Source organism: Rhinatrema bivittatum, chromosome 1 (genome assembly GCF_901001135.1).
Source record: "Rhinatrema bivittatum chromosome 1, aRhiBiv1.1, whole genome shotgun sequence".
Lineage (NCBI taxonomy): Eukaryota > Metazoa > Chordata > Amphibia > Gymnophiona > Rhinatrematidae > Rhinatrema > Rhinatrema bivittatum.
In genome coordinates, this window is record NC_042615.1 from 116,459,504 (window position 1) to 116,479,580 (window position 20,077).

General features: G+C 44.0%; 1 protein-coding gene across 2 annotated transcripts in view; it reads left to right on the forward strand.

The window, feature by feature from the left end:
• The window catches only part of SNX25 (sorting nexin 25), a 421,458-nt gene that overhangs the window by 193,042 nt on the left and 208,339 nt on the right, over positions 1 to 20,077 (forward strand). For both annotated transcript variants that reach the window (XM_029586797.1, XM_029586849.1), the window contains exon 6: positions 13,606 to 13,676. In XM_029586797.1, coding sequence (XP_029442657.1) covers positions 13,606 to 13,676 — 71 coding nt within the window. The remainder of the gene's footprint in view (positions 1 to 13,605; positions 13,677 to 20,077) is intronic.

Sequence of the window (20,077 nt, forward strand, 5' to 3'; positions counted from 1 at the left end):
AGGTTACCGGTTCTATTGTGGAGACTTAATTTGGCAGGCCCTACCTTCCGACCACTGTATCCTTTCCTTAAGTTGTTGACTTTGAAGATTGTGTTTCTGGTGGCTATATGATCTGTGTGTCATATTACTGAGCTGCAGGCCTTGTCTTGCCAGGAGCTGTTCCTTCGGATGACTCCGGGGGGGCATTACAGCTATGTACTGTTCCATCCTTCTTGACCAAGGTAGTCTCGGACTTTCATTTGAATCAGTCCATCTTCTTGCCATCCCTGGGAATGTCAGGGATGCGAAGGAGTTTTGCCTTTTGCGCTTCTTGGATGTTAAGCATCTTGTGTGATAAATGGAGGTCTTTGAGTCTTTTAAAAAGATGGATCACCTGGTTTGTTCTCCATGGTGGGTGTAATCAGGGCACTCCTACTTCACAGGCTACCATAGCTCATTGGATTAAGGAGGTAGTCACTGCCATGCATGTGGATGCTGGAAAGCCGTTGACTACTCAGGGCTCATTTCACTAGGGCTCCGGCAGTTACCTGGGCAGAGGTTTGTCTGTTGTCTCCCACCAATATCTGCTGAGCTGCGATGTGGTCCTCCTTACACACTTTTTCCAGGTTTTATCATCTGGACGTGCAGGCCCGGGAGGATGCAGCTTTTGCATGTGTGGTGTGACTGAACCACAGGCAGCCTCCTACCCTGTTCGGGAGTAGTTTTGGTATGTCCCACTGTTCCTGAGTCCATCTGCCTACACACTAGGAAATGGAGAAATTACCTGATAATTTTTGTTTTATTTGTTTTTATATACAGACATTCAAAGACGAGTATCACATCGGTTTACATAATAACTTGTGGAATAGTGTGTCAACAGGTCATATTATCTTTACATTGTAACATTGTAAAAATAAAAACCAGCAACGTACTTTCTTAACATTGTAGTAGCTAAGGTTATTGCCACAGATTGGAATATTATGTATTTTCTTGGTAGGTTATGTGTAGTGTTGGAGTTCTGGTTGTTTGGGGTTGTTTCACATAGTCGTGGGGTTAACTATAGGCTGGATAGGCTTTTTGGAATAGCCAGGTTTCAGTGATTTCTTGAAGTTCTGTGTCGAGGGTTCAGATCTGAGTTTTCCTTAGTGTAGACAGATGGACTCAGCTTCCCATCCTCGGCTGCCACATGAATGTGTTAATAGTTCTACTGTGGGGCTCTGGGTCCCGAGGGATTACTGGTAAGTGCTCATCCAGTCCCTAGCTTGGGGTACATAGAATCTTATGTGAGTTCAATGTTTTTGGTTGGTTGAGTACAGTTCTGGTTATCTGTTTTTAATCATGTTTTTAATCAAGTTTTTTGCTAGTGTGTCCACAGTTACTTTTGAAGAAAATTCTGGCAGGCTGGGGTCACTGCAGGGTTATATATACTGCGACCTCAGCTTGCTCCGTCTTTATTTGCTGGCAGGGGAGCATAAATCCACTGGACCTGAGTCCATCTGTCTACACTAAGGAAAACGAAATTATCATGTAAGTAATGTCTCCATTTTCTGTGGAAAGAAAAAATGCACTGACAAGATGAAGTGTAAAATGATCTTGTTGCTTGGCTACTTATTGTTCATTCCATACAAAATAAAAATAGCTCCTTGCTCTGAGACCAGTATTACTGTGTGTTTCTGGCAGCTGAAATTACCTTTCATTAGATCTGTCTGAAATATAAATTGAGGTGAGTATTATTGGTGTAAGTGCACTAATGGCTGATTCCAGTTGTAAATTAACTACTCTGTTGCTTCCTGTTGCAGTATGTGTATGCTGTGTACTGTCTTAATAGCTGCAAAGGCCACTTGTTTGGAAGTCATTTCAAAATTTATTTATTTACTTACTTAACATTTTTATATACCGACATTAGTTGTGGACATCACATCGGTTTACATTAAACCTGAATGCAGCCAGGGAGGCTTTACAGAGGAATGAACATAACAGTGTGTAAATGCTTATAACAATTATAACAATGATTATATTAAAACAATGATTATAGCAATGATTCAGCAGGATGAGTGCAGACAATGGAAGGAAGTTAACTTCAATTACCACTGTCTACAAAGCCATCCATCACCATGCGCCACTCATCCTACAAATCCCATTCAGAAATCCCATCAGAGAGGCTTACAGAGAATCTCTACATGTACCACACACCAAAACTACTCAACATATAACCTTCAGAGACCAGGCCTTCTCTACTGCAGGACCACTGCTATAGAACTCCATCCCACCAGATCTTCGACAGGAACCGTGCCTGCTAACTTTCAGAAAAAGGCTTAAGACATGGTTGTTCAGGCAAGCCTTTCCAGACAACAACTGATCCCTAATTCTCCGACAACCACAGTCAGACATTCTTAGAACACTGTAATCAATTGTAAATAATTGCTCTTCTGTTAAATTCCTCTCGCCTTTTTCTCCTTCTCCCAGTTTTAAACATCCCTGTTTTATTGTAACTGCAGAGTTTCTCCTCACTTGTTACAGTTCTGTGTTATTTTCATTTTACACCCCTTGTTAAATGTAAACCAGCATGATGTGAACTATTCTCGCGAATGCCGGTATATAAAAACACTAAATAAATAAATATTAGTATGGACAAAATTTTGTACATACTGTATAGGGATATTTACAGGGGGTATTAGTTGTAAACTTTTTTATTCTATACAGAGGAGGAACCTAGGAGTTTTTTTTTATAAAGGGGGGGGGGGGGGGGGGGAGTGGATAGGGAGGGTTTGCGCTAGAAGATTCAGGGGGAAGCTTGGGACGGGAGCGGAAAAAGGGGGCGGAGACTTACGTGGAATGTAGAGAAAATGCTCAGGTGAATGCTTGCTTAAAAAGCCAGGTCTTTAGGTTCCGTTTAAATTTATTTGAACAGAGTTCTTGGCGTAGTTCTGTAGGCATGGAGTTCCATATAGCAGGCCCAGCAATGGAAAGTGCCCGATTTTTGGTGGTGGCGAGGTTCGTGAGTTTGGGTGATGGAGTATGTAATGTTGCTAGGTACTGATTTCTGGTTGGTCTTGTGGGTGTGTGAAATATTAGGGAGTCATTGAACCATTGCATATCAGGGTTATGACTCTCTTTATTTGTTTCAGCTGATATTTTTTTCTATATAAAAATAATTTAATTTTCAACCTGTAGTATGATTTGAATAATCCAGGGTGTAGTACTTTATCTGTGGGAATTTCTGAACTTTGTTACATTTTTAGTACATAGGGCTTGCACGATATAGTGTAAAGCCCTGAATTAGCACAGGGCAACAACCTCTGGAGAGGGGCAGAGCGGAGATGGCAAGAATATTCCCCCCCCCCCCTCTCTTTCTCTTAGGCTGGGGTTCAGCTAGCAGAACAAGGTGCTGCTTACCTTCTGCTTCCTGCAGCTGGCTGGGTCTCCAGAGTAGAGTGAAACCAGTCAGATGGGGAGGCAGGAGATAGCAGCTGTGTACTCCTTGATATTACATGTATACAAAAAGGGAGGGATAAATGGCTGAGAGAGGAGACTAGGGAGAGAGCAGAAAGAGAAGGGGAGAGCAGGAAAGGAAGTAAAGTGTAGAGAAGGAAAGGAGGAAGAGGACAAGAGTGCAGCAGAAAGAAGGGAAGGTGAATAGAGGTATGACGGAGTACAACAGGAGGAAAGGGTGACTAGAGGGGACAGATTTCAGCAGAGAAGGAAAGCAGGGAAAGAAGGGAGGGAGATCAGCAAAGGGAGGACTTTGGGAAAGAGGGAAGAGATGAGAAGGGGAAGGAATAGCAGAGTATGGGGAAAGGAGAGGTAAATCTGAGAAGAAATGTAGGTAAGGGGGAAGTGGAGGGAACAAAAGGAGGGGCCAAGCTCAGCAGCGAGAGCACTGGGGATAAAGACAAGAGAAGACACAGTAAAGAGGGGGGGGAGTACTAGAAAGGAGCAATTTAGGAATGGGGGACAAGGAAGAGAATGAACCAGGAGAAGAGATGATGACCTGGAGAAGGTGGAAGAAAGTGAATCAAAGAAGTGAGAAATTGACTGGAGGGAAGGGTAAGTGATGGGGGGGGGGGGGGGGGGGCAAGGAACTAGAAGGGAATTTATGTGAAGGAGGAGATAGGGTCTGCCCTGAGGGGAGTGTATCTTAGCTGGAGGATATGGTTATTGACCATGGTTATTAACCACTATAAGGGCTCACTCCTTATTTAAAAGGAATGCTGGGTCATTTCCTTTTCCTTTTCCTACTCTGTCCATTACACCGAGCCCTTCTGGTTGAGAATGTGGTAGAATTTTGCTAGGAGAAAGAAATGCAGAGTAAAGGCTGCAAGGTAAGCCTAGAACATAGCATATAATTGGCCATACTGGGTCAGTTAAGAGGGTCCATCAGGCCCAGAATCTTGTTTCCAACAGTGGCCAATCCAGGTTACAAGCACCTGGCAAGTACCCAAATATTAAATAAATCCCATTCTTTTAATGCCAGTAATAGCAGTGGCTATTCCCTAAGTCAATTTGATTAATACCAGTTTATGGACTTCTCCTCCAGAAACTTAAGCAAAGCTTTTTTTTTTAAACCCAGCAATGCTAACTGCCCTAACCACATCTTCCAGCAGCAAATTCCAGGGCTTAATTATGTGTTCAGTGAGAGAATTTTCTCCAATTTGATTTAAATGTGTTACTTGTTAACTTCATGAAGTGTTCCCTAGTCCTTCTATTATCTGAATGATTAAATAACCAATTAACATTTAACCGTTCTAATCCTGTCATGATTTTATAGACCCCTATCATATCCCCTCCTCAGCCATCTCTTCTTAAGCTGAACAGCCCTAACCTCTTTAGCCTTTCTTCATAGGGGAGCTGTTCATCCCCTTTATCTTTTTGGTTGCCCTTCTTTGTGCCTTCTCTGGTGCAACTATTATCTTTTTTTTAGATACAGCAACAAGAATTGCATACAGTATTCAAGGAGAAGTCTCACCATGGAGCTAAAGAGGCATTATGGCATCCTCTGTTTTGCCATTCCCTTCCTAATAATTCTTAGCATTGTTAGCTTTTTTTTTTTTTTTTTTACTATAACAGCACACTGAGCTGACTATTTCAATCTGTTATCCACTAGGATACTTCGATCTTTTTCCTGGATAGGACCTCCTAATATGGAACCTAACATTGTGTAACTTATAGCATGGGTTATTTTTCCCTATATGCATCACTGTGCACTTGACCACATTAAACTTCTTCTGCCATTTGGACGCCAAATCTTCCAGTCTCACAAGGTCCTCCTGCAATTTATCACAATCCGCATGCGATTTAACTACTTTGAATAATTGTCATCTGTAAATTTGATCACCTCCCTTTTCATATCCCTTTCCAGATCATTTATTGAAAAGCATTGATCCAGGTACAGATCCCTGAGGCACTCCACTGTTTACTTCTTTCCAGTGAAAAAACTGACCATTTAATCCTACTCTATTTTCTGTCTTTTAACCAGTTTGCAGTCCACAAAAGGACTTTTTTCCGACTCATTTCCAGTTGTGCATGTTGACGTATGGAGGCTGTCCATTGAGTAAGCAATGGGGCCTCTTCTGACCGCCAATACAACAATATGGATTTTTTGGTCAGAAGGAAAGCCACTGCAATGAAAGTTGTTGCGTCTAAAGGCAAAGCAGACTTGCGATCCCAAAAGCACAAATAGACAGAAATCCCAGACCAAGGTATTATGCATCCCACAACCCGCTCCAAAGAGGAGACCACCCCCTGTTTTTAAACATTTAAGTTTTTTTGCAAAAATGTTTCAAAAAAATTGTTAAAAATGTTGGACCAATGATTAAAAGGAATACCCCTTTGATTCATTGATAGAGCATTATGCAAGGCTCTAAAAGATATCAAAATGAGGGGATGATATGAAGGTCCCTTAAATCATTACCATAAGTTGTAGTGGATACATTTTTTTGTGTGCAACCTGTAAACATATGGCACAAGTAACCAGGAAGGTGTTTGCATTTCAGGCAAAGATTCGAATCTGAGTTTCGTTTTCATCCCCAGCACCCTAGATAGATAAGTTCTGTGAAGAACTTTAAATTGGCGCTCTCTCATATTAGCTGAGAGAGAGTGCTGATATTCCCTTTTAAAGGCCTGAATTAAGAACTCGGCTGAGATTTCCCTCCCCAGATCTGTGCTTCACAATGCTGCTAAGCGCCGTACATGTGGGGAGGGTAAATGCACGATCAACTGTCTTGACCAAATAGCAAGTTTGTTAAACTTAGCAGGTGTGTCTAAGAAACTGTCCTCATCAGTCAGCATAACAGGGGATATATCACCTGTGCAAACACCCCTACAGTAATGGTGGGCTTGTAGGTAAGCAAAGAACTGCATTCTAGGAATGTCCCATTCCTCCCCCAGTTGCTCAAATGAAAATAAACAAGAAGACTCAGTCAACCAGCTGGGAGAAGTTATAAAGACCCCTGCAGAACCACCCCTGAAAAACTGTATTGCCCAAGCCAGGTAGAAAAGCCAGGTTCCCGACCCATGTCAAAAAAAGAGAAATCAGTGAGCTACGGCCAGGAGATTTCTTCCACCAAGACCAAGCCTTGTGTATAGCAATGAGCCAAAATGTTATGATCTTCAAGGAAGATAATTTAGCCAGATGTAAGTGTAAAAGGTTAATGGGTAAACAAGGGAATACCCAGTCAGACATCAACCCGTCGATATCAAATTTAGGGTGATGAGAGGCCCACTGTTGTACATAACATAAGATACTGGCCATTTATACAATCACAGATCAGGAAGAGCCACCCCACCATGCCCTCCAATCTAGCCTCAGCATGTCATAGCTCACCCTTGCTCTCTGATTGCGCCAAATAAAACTGCCAACCATTGCACAGAATGCTTTGATGCTCCGCGCATTGAGCCAGAGGGGAATTATTTGTAAAGAGAAGGTGATTCTTCCCAAGATCCTATCTTCACCAAGGCACAGCGATTCATCATATAGAAAGAGGGAGACTCCTTCAACAATGCAGCAAACATTTGAGTTGTTGCATGCAAGTATCAATATTAAGCGAGTAGAGTTCATCCAGAATACGGGTGATATGAATGCCCAAATAACAAAAATGAGTGCCAGTCCATGTTAATGGACTGGCACTAGAACTTTGACTGGCACCTACTGGGCATGCCCAGCATGGCACTAACCCTGCATCCAGCAGGGGTCCCCCTTCAGTCTCTCTTTTTCCACGCAGCAGTAGCCACATGGGTTAAGGAGCTCTCTAGAGATTGACAGGAATTTTCCTCACGGAACTTTTCAAAATTTTCAAAACATTCTACCCCATAGGGGTCCCCCTATTGATATCCGTACTCCGCAGTCGAAAGGTAAGGCTTTACCCTCGTTTGCGGTTGATTCCTGTCTAGTTTTCCCTTCAGGGCCTACCGGCCATCGACCACAGCTAAATTTTTGTCGAAGCCATGGCGTCTGGTTTTTGTCGGTGCCCCGATTGTCCTCGGACAATGTCCATCATAGACCCGCATAGAGTTTGTGTATTGTGCTTGAGGTCCGACCATGACATCCTAACTTGCACCAAATGTACCCAAATGACACCGAAGGGCCGTAAGGCCCGCTTAGAGAAGATGGAATTTCTTTTTCATTCAAAACCCCCCGACTCCATTGACCGCTTCGACTTCGTCTGAGCCGGTGCCATCGACCTCTCGTCAGCAGCAGGACACCGGTGCTGCCCGACTGGTATCAACTACTCCAAAGGTGTCGACTTCTTCCTCATCGCCTCAGGAGAAGGACCGAGGAGAACATCGTGAAAAGCGTCGACACCGTCTTTGGAAGGCTCAGTCTGCTAATCCAGGCAAGCCCTCTGCATTGACATCGACAAAGCCACCGACAAAGAAATCCCATCCAGAGAAAGCCCCATCCTGCTCTGCGACCAGGTCCCCGAGGCATTCCCCCACCTTCATTGGTGCAGGGAGCCGCGACTCCACTTTTATCGGTGGATCCTCCGGCTAAGCCTCTGTTGCCTCCCACTCCGGAGCTGGGGTTACATGCCCCAGGCTTCCACGAGGAATTGGATCAGATGATCCAAGAAGCCATTGGTAAGGCACTTCAGGGCTTCCAACCTCCTTTCTTCTGCCGATGCCAGCCCCAGTCATTGACCCGATACCCACGATGCTTGCACCGCTTCTAGGTAGACTGGATGTGTTGATCGGTGCTCTTCCACCAGTGGAACCGAGAGTACCGGTAGGTCCACTGCTGTCCATGCCGATACCTTTGTCATCGGAAGATGAAGAAGCACAGATACCCATACTGCCATCTGGAATCTTGCCACTGACTCACCCGTCGGTCACTGGTTCCATCGGTACCTTTATTGCCATCTGTACCGCATCGTCCTCCATTGGTGTCACCATCTATGCTGTCTGTGCCGCTGTTGATACCATCAGTGCCGCCTCCAGTACTCTCGATGCCTAGGCCTGATCCTTCAGGACTAACACCATTTCTTCCCTCTGGTGATCCTATGGGAGCTGGGGATCAATCTTACGATCCTTGGACTGATGACTCTTCCCAGGATTCTAATGATTTGCCTTCAGAGCCCTCTCCCCCTGAGGAAATACGACGCTCTCCTCCAGAGGGTCTCTCCTTTATTAATTTCATAAAGGAAATGTCTGAAACTATTCCATTTCAGTTTCAGACAGAAGAGGACTCTAGGCACATGATGCTGGAAGTACTCCAGTTTCTTGATGCCCCAAAGGAAATCATGTCTATCCCTATTCATGAAATCCTAATTGACCTGCTGAAAAGGAATTGGGAGCACCCAGGTTCGGTGCCACCTACCTTGTCCAGACAGCCCCTGGGTTTCAAAGAACACAGCTGGATCACCATTCTGTGGTTGTAGAGTCAACCCAGAAGAAGGCACAATGTTCTAAACCCCATTCCTCCATACCTCTAGGGAAAGAAAACAGGTCCCTGGATGCTTTTGGTAGGCATGTCTTCCATGGCTCAATGCTCATTTCTCGCATTGCTTCCTACCAGTTGTACATGACCCAGTATAACAGGGACCTGTTCAAGAAGATCCAAGATTTCTCTGAATCTTTACCAGAACAATTCCAGGATCCACTCAACACTCTGGCTCAAAAAGACCTAGATGCTGGCAAGCACGAGGTCCGCGCTGCCTATGATATTTTTGACACTGCCTCAAGAGTGTCTACAGCGGGGATTAGTACAAGAAGGTGGGCCTGGCTGAAGTCCTCAGACCTACGACCAGAGGTGCAGGACCAGTTAGCAGACCTACCCTGTGCTGGAGATAATCTCTTCGGGGACAAAATCCAAGAAACAGTGGCACAGCTAAAGGACCACCATGAAACGCTGCGCCAGCTTTCCTCAGTACCTTTTGATTTCCATTCTCCTTCTAATAGGACATTCTGAAGGGACTCTAAACGACCGTCTTTCAAGCCACGGAGATATTATCCTCCTGCCGCTCAAGGTCATCCTTCCAGGCCTTACCAGAAGGGTCAGCCCAGGCAAGCCCAATCTCAGAAGACCCAGCTCGCCCCTCAACCGGGCCCAGCTGCTGGATTTTGACTCCTTGCTAGAGAGCATAAGCCAACTTCCTCTACCGTCCGTACCAGTCGGCAGTCGACTGTGCCATTTCGCCAACATATGGCACACGATCACTTCAGACCAGTGAGTACTTGCTGTATTGACCCAAGGCTACCACCTCAACTTCCTGTCTGTACCAGCAGACTCCCCACCTTGGCAGACATGTGGGGTTCATCCACCACTCCTCTCTTCTGGAAGAGGAGGTATCAATCGTCCTGAAATCCCAGGCAATAGAACCAATGCCCCTCTCCCAGCAAGGGCAGGGGCTCTATTCCAGGTATTTCCTCATCCCAAAAAAGTCAGGCGGCATTCGTCCAATACTGGACCTGCGTGCCTTAAACATCTACAGAGAAAGAAGTTCAGGATGGTGACCTTGGATTTTCTACTGCCTCTTCTACAAAAAGGAGATTGGCTTTGCTCTCCAGATCTTCAGGACGCGTATACACACATCTCGATCACTCCGTCCCACCGCAAATTCCTTCGTTTCCTGGTTGGCCCCTAGCATTTTCAGTACCAGGTACTGCTCTTCGACCTATCATCCGCTCCTTGAGTCTTCACCAAGTGCCTCGTAGTGGTAGCGGCCTACCTGAGATGTCAGGGAGTCCATGTCTACCCTCATCTCGACGATTGGCTGATAAGGGCTCCGACTCAGATGGATGCATTAGCTTCCTTACGTCTAACTATCCATACGTTGCTGACTCGGGTTTCTGATCAACTACCCAAAGTCCAGCCTAGTTCCATCTCAAACCCTATCCTACATAGGAGCTGACCTGGACACCATGCAGGCAAGAGCATTCCTCCCTCAAGATCGAGCTCGTGTACTCATATCCCTCGCACAATGCCTCCAGAATCGGCGTTATTCGACAGCTAGTCATTTTCTCAGTTTGCTGGGTCACATGGCGTCCGCTGTACATGTCACTCCAATGACACGCCTAGTCATGAGTCATGCAGTGGACTCTAAAGTCCCAGTGGACTTTGGCTTACCAGCCAATTTCCAGCATTGTCCACGTTACCAAGCAGCTTCGCCTGTCACTGGCCTGGTGGATGCAGCTCTCCAACCTCCTTCAAGCCTTCCCTTTCATGTTCCAGAGCCTCAAATTGTCCTAACGACAGACACCTCCAATCTAGATTGGGGTGCTCATGTCAACAATCTACAGACTTCAGGGTCCCTGGTCTCCAGAGGAAGCCAAACATCAAATAAATTTCTTGCAACTTTGACCGATCAGATATGCCCTCAGTCTTTCAGGATTGTCTCTCAAACAAGACCATCCTGATTCAAGCAGACAACCAGGTAGCGATGTGGTACATCAACAAGCAAGGGGGAACGGGCTGCTACCTTCTGTGTCAGGAAGCTGCACAGATATGGGCGTGGGCTCTTTCCCACTCGATGTACCTCAGTGACCTACTTGGTGGGCATGGACAATGTTCTGGCAGACAGGTTGAGCTGGACCTTCCATCCACATGAATGGTCTCAACCCTGCGGTAGGGGACACAATCTTCCAACGTTGGGGTATCCAAACGACCTCTTTGCGTCCTTCTACAACCGCAAAGTAGAGAACTTCTGCTTGCTCACTCGCAGCCGCCACTCACAGCCGAGGGATGTTTTCGCCCTCTTGTGGTCCAGCAGTCTCCTAAATGCGTACCCCCCACTCATATCAAAACTCTCGTGAAGTTACAAAGGGACAAGGGCTTAATGATTCTGATAACCCCTCACTGGCTGCGCCAAGTCTGGTTCCCAATCCTCGAGGATCTATCAGTTCGCTGGCGCATCCCTCTAGGGAAAGATCCGCTTCTGATAACTCAGAGCAACGGGTGCCTGCGCCACCCCAACCTCCAGGCCTTGTTGCTGACGGCCTGGATGTTGAAACGTTAATACTTCAACCCCTTAACCTTTCAGAGTCAGTATCCCGAGTCCTGGTAGCGTCACGAAAGCCTTCCACGAGACGCTCTTAACGTTCCAAGTGGAAAAAGTTTACAGTCTGGTGCATGTCTATGTCTATAGACCCCTTCACTTGTTCCACTGCGAAGTTTCTGGACTATCTCTGGCATCTTTCAGAATCAGGCCTGAAAACTTCCTCTATAAGAGTGCATGTCAGTGCAGTAGCCACCTTCCACAAAGGAGTAAGATGTCTCTATTTTGACACAGCCCTTAGTCACATGCTTCATGAAAGGGTTGCTCCATCTGAAACTCCATTGCGCTCCTCCGGCTCTCGCTTGGGACCTTAATGTGGTCTTAGGGCAGCTCATGAAACCTCCGTTTGAGCCTCTCCACTCCTGTGAGCTCCGCTATCTCACCTGGAAAGTAATTTTTCTTCTCACTATAACATCCGCTCGTACAGTTAGTGAGTTACAGGCATTAATCACCTACCCGCCTTGCACTAAAATTCTACATGACAGTGGTCCTCCGTACACACCCTAAGTTTTTACCGAAGGTAGTGTCAGAATTTCATCTTAATGAATCCATCATTTTACCTACTTTCTTCCCAAAGCCCCATTCAAACCCAGGAGAAAAGGCTCTACATTCCCTGGACTGCAAATGTGCCTTAGCCTTTTATCTAGAGCACACGTCAGCCCACAGAAAGTCCACTCTGATGTTATCAAAATAAACAAATTAATTGGGAAATCCAGTGGGAAAACAGACCCTTTCCTCCTGGTTGGCGGACTGTATATCCTTTTGCTACCAGCAAGCAGGCATTCCACTACAAGACTGGGTGAAAGCACACTCTGTTAGGGCCGTGACAACCTCTGTGGCACACCTTCGGTCGGTGCGACTTGTTGATATTTGTAAGGCTGCGACCTGGAGCTCTCTCCATACCTTCGCAGCCCATTTTTGCTTAGATAAGGCTGGCCGGCAAGATTCCGTTTTTGGCCAGTCTGTTCTACGCAACTTATTCTCAGCTTAACTATCCAACATCCTACCAGCGACCCATTCAGGGTTTTCAGGATGCCCTCCTACCCAAATTCACCCCTGTTGTTGTGCCTGTTGCACGCCTTTGGGTGCATTTGGTGCATTGCTCGGACATCCTTAGCTCGCTACTCACCCATATGTGAGGACTACCATCCTGCTTGTCCTGTGAGAAAGCAGAGTTGCTTACTTGTAACAGGTGTTCTCACAGGACAGCAGGATGTTAGTCCTCATGAAACCTGCCCGCCACCCCGCGGATTTGGGTTCGCTTGCGATTTATTTTATTTTTCGCACGCACTTTTTGCTATACAAGAAACTGAAGGGGGGATCCCTGCTGGATGCTGGGCATGCCAGTCAAAGTTCTAAAAACTTTGACAAGTGTTCTGTGATTGGGCTCCATCCTGATGATGATATCCATATGTGAGGACTAACATGCTGCTGTCCTGTGAGAACACCTGTTTACAGGTAAGCAACTCTGTTTTATCTGTTTTGCTCATATATGCAGCGCTGTCTAAGTAAAATTATGTATGCCTGGTTGAAAAAATAGAAGTTCTGACTTTACCCAGATAGCTATGCATGCGGCTTTATCAGAGTAGATTCAGTAGGAGAATTGTACGTGTCCCCCCTGCTGAATATCTTGCACAACTTAACTGTATCTGGATAAATATGCTGTTTGCTATGTTACTGAATCTTGACATCATAAATAGCACCTAGTGGCTGGTTTCAGGGTCCCTCATGTTAATTACCTTTTTTTTCTAAATATAAGCAGGAAGACAAAAGGTGAGGGAGGTGGGGCATGGAAGTGGGCATATAAATAAAAAATTTCAATTTTTTGTTAAATCTTAGAGACTGACATAGAAAATAAATTTGTCCATTGTGGAGTTTGAACAAATTTGCTTTTAGAAACTTGAAGCTTTCAAACCAAAAACCTCTTATTATGCTTTGTTTTCTTTGCTTCCCATGCTTTATCTTTTTCTTTGGAAGGGAGTTTGGGTTAAGGGATGATGTGATTTATAATTCTGTGAGCAGATCAAGCACTAACTTTGCAAGTATTCTCTCCCTGTCCTTGTCTCTCAGAACGTACTTAAAAAAAAAAAAAAAGTATGTTATAATTTTTCCCTTCTGCTTTTTCTTTTTAAACCAGGTACCAGATCGTAGGGGAAATAATTCAAGCAACTACAATTGGCAGCCTTCCCCAAATGAAGAGGCATAAAGGTATGGGAATTTTAGGTGGGACTTGAATATTACTGGAGAGGGGGCATTATGCAGTAACTCAGGAAGGCTAGGTATCACAGCCTACTAAGACTCTATATGTTTGTGAACTGTTATTGTAGAATATTGTTTGCACTGTGAAAAGCTGAGATTGCTCTGACTTGAATTTGTGTATGTGGGAAAATTTGAAGCTTTTTTTTTTTTATATAAAGTATTATGAGATTTTTAGTAAAACTGCAGTGTAACATAGAAACATAGAAATGACGGCAGAAGAAGACCAAACGGCCCATCCAGTCTGCCCAGCAAGCTTCACATTTTTTTCTCATACTTATCTGTTTCTCTTAGCTCTTTGGTTCTATTTCTCTTCCACCCCCACCATGAATGTAGAGAGCAGTGATGGAGCTGCAACCAAGTGAAATATCAAGCTTGATTAGTTAGGGGTAGTAGGGGTAGTAACCGCTGCAATAAGCAAGCTACACCCATGTTTATTTGTTTTACCCAGACTGTATTATTCAGCCCTTATTGGTTGTTTTTCTTCTCCCCTGCCGTTGAAGCAGGGAGCTATGCTGGATATGCGTGTAGTATCAGTTTTTCTTCTCCCCTGCCGTTGAAGCAGAGAGCTATGCTGGATATGCGTGAAGTATCAGTTTTTCTTCTCCCCTGCGGTTGAAGCAGGATATGCATTGAAAGTGAAGTATCAGGCTTATTTGGTTTGGGGTAGTAACCGCCGTAACAAGCCAGCTACTCCCCGCTTTGTGAGTGCGAATCCTTTTTTCTTCTCCCCTGCCGTTGAAGCAGAGAGCTATGCTGGATATGCGTGAAGTATCAGTTTTTCTTCTCCCCTGCCGTTGAAGCAGAGAGCTATGCTGGATATGCGTGAAGTATCAGTTTTTCTTCTCCCCTGCCGTTGAAGCAGAGAGCTATGCGTGAAGTATCAGTTTTTCTTCTCCCCTACCGTTGAAGCAGAGAGCTATGCTGGATATGCATTGAAAGTGAAGTATCAGGCTTATTTGGTTTGGGGTAGTAACCGCCGTAACAAGCCAGCTACTCCCCACTTTGTGAGTGCGAATCCTTTTTTCCACATTTCCTCTTGCTGTTGTAGCTTAGAGTGATGTTGGAGTCACAGTAACCATGTGTATGTTTATTGAATAAGGGTATTATCTCCAGGCAGTAGCCGTCATTCTGGCGAGCCACCCACTCTTTATTGACGGCCTCTTGATTTTATGGATCCACAGTGTTTATCCCACGCCCCTTTGAAGTCCTTCACAGTTCTGGTCTTCACCACTTCCTTCGGAAGGGCATTCCAGGCATCCACCACCCTCTCCGTGAAGAAATACTTCCTGACATTGGTTCTGAATCTTCCTCCCTGGAGCTTCAAATCGTGACCCCTGGTTCTGCTGATTTTTTTCCTATGGAAAAGGTTTGTCGTTGTCATTGGATCATTAAAACCTTTCAAGTATCTGAAAGTCTGTATCATATCACCTCTGCTCCTCCTTTCCTCCAGGGTGTACATATTTAGATTCTTCAATCTCTCCTCATAAGTCATTTGATGAAGACCTTCCACCTTTTTGGTCACCCTTCTCTGGACCGCCTCCATCTTGTCTCTGTCTCTTCGGAGATACGGTCTCCAGAACTGAACACAATACTCCAGGTGAGGTCTCACCAAGGACCTGTACAAGGGGATAATCACTTCCCTTTTCTTACTCGATATTCCTCTCTCTATGCAGCCCAGCATTCTTCTGGCTTTAGCTATCGCCTTGTCACATTGTTTCGCCAACTTCAGATCATTAGACACCATCACCCCAAGGTCTCTCTCCTGCTCCGTGCACATCAGCCTTTCTCCCCCCATCGAATACAGTTCATTCGGATTTCCACTCCCCATATGCATGACTTTGCACTTCTTGGCATTGAATGTCAGCTGCCATGTCTTCGACCACTCTTCCATCTTCCTTAAATCCCGTCTCATTCTCTCCACTCCTTCCGGCGTGTCCACTCTGTTGCAGATCTTAGTGTCATCCGCAAAAAGACATACCTTACCTTCTATCCCTTCCGCAATGTCGCTCACAAAGATATTGAAAAGGACCGGTCCCAACACCGATCCCTGCGGTACACCGCTTAAAACCGCTCTCTCTTCAGAGAGAGTTCCATTTACCATCACACATTGTCTTCTGTCCGTCAACCAGTTTGCAATCCAGGCCACCACCTCGGCACTCACTCCTAAGCTTCTCATTTTATTCACCAGTCTCCTGTGCGGGACAGTGTCAAAAGCTTTGCTGAAATCCAAGTAGATGACATCGAGTGCTCTTCCTCGATCCAATTCCTTGGTTACCCAGTCAAAAAAGTCAATCAGATTTGTCTGACAGGATCTTCCAATGGTGAATCCATGCTGCCTCTGGTCCAGCAATTCTCCCGACTGTAGATAGTTCACTATTCTCTCTTTCAACAGTGACTCCATTACTTTTCCCACCACTGAAGTGAGGCTAACCGGTCTGTAGTTACCAGCCTCTTCTCTGTTCCCACTCTTGTGAAGCGGGACCACCACCGCTCTCCTCCAATCATTCGGCACCACTCCCGTTTCTAGGGATCTATTGAATAGGTCACACAGCGGACCTGCCAGCACATCTCTGAGCTCCCTCAGTATTCTGGGATGAACTTCATCAGGCCCCATGGCTTTGTCCACTTTCAGTTTCACCAGCTCTTCCCATACATTTTCTACTGTAAATGGAGTTACATCTACTCCATTCCCCTCCAGTTTCTTGTTAACTAGTGTCGGTCCTTCTCCAGGGTCCTCTTTAGTGAACACAGAACTGAAGTATTCATTTAATATTTCTGCCATTTCTTCGTCTCTCTCCACGCATTGATCCTTTCCACCTTTCAATTTCACTATACCATTTTGAACTTTTCTCTTTTCACTGATATATCTGAAAAATGTTTTGTTACCACTCTTTACCTCTTTGGCAATCCTCTCTTCCGCTTGACTTTTTGCCATCTTGATTAATTTCTTCGTCTCCCTCAGTTCTACCAGATATTCTTCTTTGTGTTCCTCCTTTTGGGATCTTTTATATTTCTTGAATGCTGTTCTTTTAGCCTTTATTTTGTCAGCCACCTCCTTTGAGAACCAGATAGGTTTCATTTTTCTTTTGCTTTTCTTTACTTTTCTAACATATAGATTAGTTGCCTTGGTGATTGCTCCTTTTAGATTGGTCCACTGTTGATCCACATCTCTCTCGTTTTCCCAGCCTTTTAGTTCTTCCTCCAGGTACTTCCCCATTTCATCAAAGTCTGTGTTTTTGAACATCAAAACTTGGGTTTTTGTGCTTCTTTTCCGTGTCCTTTTTGTGATATTAAACCATACCGTTTGATGATCACTGGTGCTGAGGTGGGCACCCACCTGGACGTCTGAGACATTATCTCCATTAGTGAGCACTAAGTCGAGTATAGCTCCTTCTCTCGTGGGTTCCATTACCATTTGTTTGAATAAAGCTACTTGCAGGGCATCTACTATTTCTCTACTATTTTTAGATTCTGCAGATGGGATTCTCCAGTCTACATCTGGCATATTAAAGTCTCCAACGATCACCACTTCTCCTTTCTTTGCTATCCTGTGGATGTCTTCAATTAGATCTCTGTCCAGCTCTTCCTTTTGGTTTGGAGGCCTGTAAACCACTCCAATAAAAATGGATGCCCCATCTTTTTTTAAGTCTGCCCATAGACCATGTAATTGAATGTCTGCTTCTTATAGACATGGAATGTGAGTTAGTGGACATTTATATTAGGTGTTAGGTAAATAGAAACCACCAGGTTTATGTAATCAAATCTTTCCCTGCCTTCTATACCCCTGCAGATGCTACTTCATCTCCAGCTTTGACTTTTTCCCTCCAGTAAGAATACCCTGTGTCTATCCCATGCCTTTTTGATTTGCTGCAGCCTTCTGTCTTTGCTCCCTGAGCTAGATTCTGGATTTCTCTCTTATAATTGCATTTGACCTGTATAACCTATGGAATTTTCTTAAAATTAGCTGCCTGAAGTGTGACTGCAATAGATGGTGTCCTAGAATAACACTTTTTGCTTCTGCCCTTTTCCTTTCCCATACATTTCCACTCTTACTTTTGGTTCCTACATAGACTCCTTTCAGTGAAAGTGTTAGGCCCTTTCTGTTTCTCTGCTCTTGAGGTCAAAATAGTCCCTAGTATTTATAAAACACTACTTGTTAGCGAAATTAGTGTAAAGTTTTTAAAAATTGCATTCTTTTTACTTGAACAAAAATACAAATAGTAAATTGGTGGAAGTTGTACAGTGCAGTAATTGGCACAACAGTTTTTTGGAAGGCTGCCATGTTACCTTATTTGTGTCCAATTCTGTAGACACAGGAGGATGGAAATTTTTAGACAGAATTGACCAGATTTAAATGGGCCTCCCCATATATCAAGAGTTCTAAATGTTATACCATTCCTACTATAGAGGATACCAAAAACAAGAAATAGATGGATTACAGTGAAATCAGGAAGAATAAGAACTATAAATCAGAAAGATGGTTCTCATAAAATCCTATTGCACGATTCCTTTATGGTGTTGACAGTAAAAGAAAATCCCAAGGAAGCAACAGTAATTGACAAGGATGGAGACCCATTGTGAAGGTGAAATAAAAAAACATAGTGGCAGAGGTTCCCAGAAGGGAAGGAAACTCTTCCTAATTTGTATTTATTAAAATTTATTAATCGCTTAACACAAAATAGGCCTAAGCGATTTACAGTAAAACATACATAAAATTAAAATTGGTGACAGAACATACACAATAAAAAGACATAAAAATAAGGGTCAACCAACAGCAGCACAGGATAAACATAAGCATGGTACAATGGAGAGTTCTTCAGAAGGAGTCTGTGATTTTTTTTTTTTAGAATTGTCATAGACAAGCGTCACCTTATCAAGCCACTGTCAACTCGGGCTAGCCATAGGCCTGCTGCAAAAGGAAGAGCTTCAATTGAGGTCTGAATTTTTTTTAAGATTATCTTGAAGATTGAGATCATATGGCAATGAGTTCCATAAAGATTAGGCTGCTACTGAAAATGAGGTTTCTCTGGTTGTAGTCAAACGGGCAAGACGAACAGAAGGAATGTCTAATAGTCCACGTTGAGATGATCTTAAGTCCCGAGTTGGCTTATAGATCCTTAAGAGAGCATTGGACTAGGAGGGAGAATCAGGGCTCAGCAATTTAAAGGTGGTCATAGCAATTTTATACCAAATGCGTTCATGAATAACTAACCATTTCAGGCTATTTAGAATTGGTGAAATATGATTGTAGCATTTCGCATTTGATACAAGTCTGGCGTGTGTCCCCTGCTGGAGATTTGAGAACTTTATAATTAGAGAATTAGATTGGGATGCAGGATTAGAGAAAAATAAGGTTAAATGCTTATTGTGCTCTACTGTGAGCAGACATACATAGCTGAAGTAGACAGAAGGGAGACAGATGTCATAATCCACTTGAGGCAAATGTCCTGACTGGATCCTAAGTCAAGGCAATATAATAGACTTTCAGGAAATATGGGTAGGGTTTTAAAAAGATGGCAAAAACAGTAACCTTTTCTGAGGCAAGAGGGGAAAACAGGTTGTGCTGTGCATAGCAATGTAAGATGTCATTAGAGGAGTATTTGATCCACCCAGGCTACCCATTTTTAACTGCCTTTTCTGTTGTCATCAATCTGTATTTCTCTTGAATTCTTCAAATCTTTTGACTTCTGTAACTTCTGCTGAAAGTTGGTTCCAGTTGACCACTGCCCTCCCAATGAGAATATTTACTTAAATTCCTTTTGAGCTTCCCTCTCTTCTTATGATGATCCCTTGTCCTGTAGAGCATAGATAAACTCTGTTACAGTTTACATCACTATTAATTTTCACTATGTACCCTGAAGTCAGATGGCTCCAGGTAATACCTTGATGTGCTTGTGGGCAAAAAATACATAGTGAAAATTAATAGTGATGTAAACTGTAACACAGAGTTTATCTATGCTCTACAGTGCCCATGCCCAAAAGTATATATAGGCAGGACCAAAAGAAAGATCAGGGTCTGCCTTATGGAACACAAAAGCAGAATTAACAATAAAGATCAGAAGGCACCTATTGTCCAGCACTGTATTGATTATGCACACACTTTCAATGATCTCAGATGGGCTATTATTGAACATGTCCGTTCATCTTGGAGAGGAGGAGATCGTGTCAGTATTTTAAATAAGCAAGAAAATGCATGGATTTTCCGCTTAAACACTCTAGAACCAGTCGGGCTCAACGATAAGATTGAGTGGCATACACTCATTTAGATATAGCACACATTTCCCCACAAAAGTCATATGACGTCACTAGCACCGCCCACATTCTCTCGAAGGAATTCCCTTTAAATATGG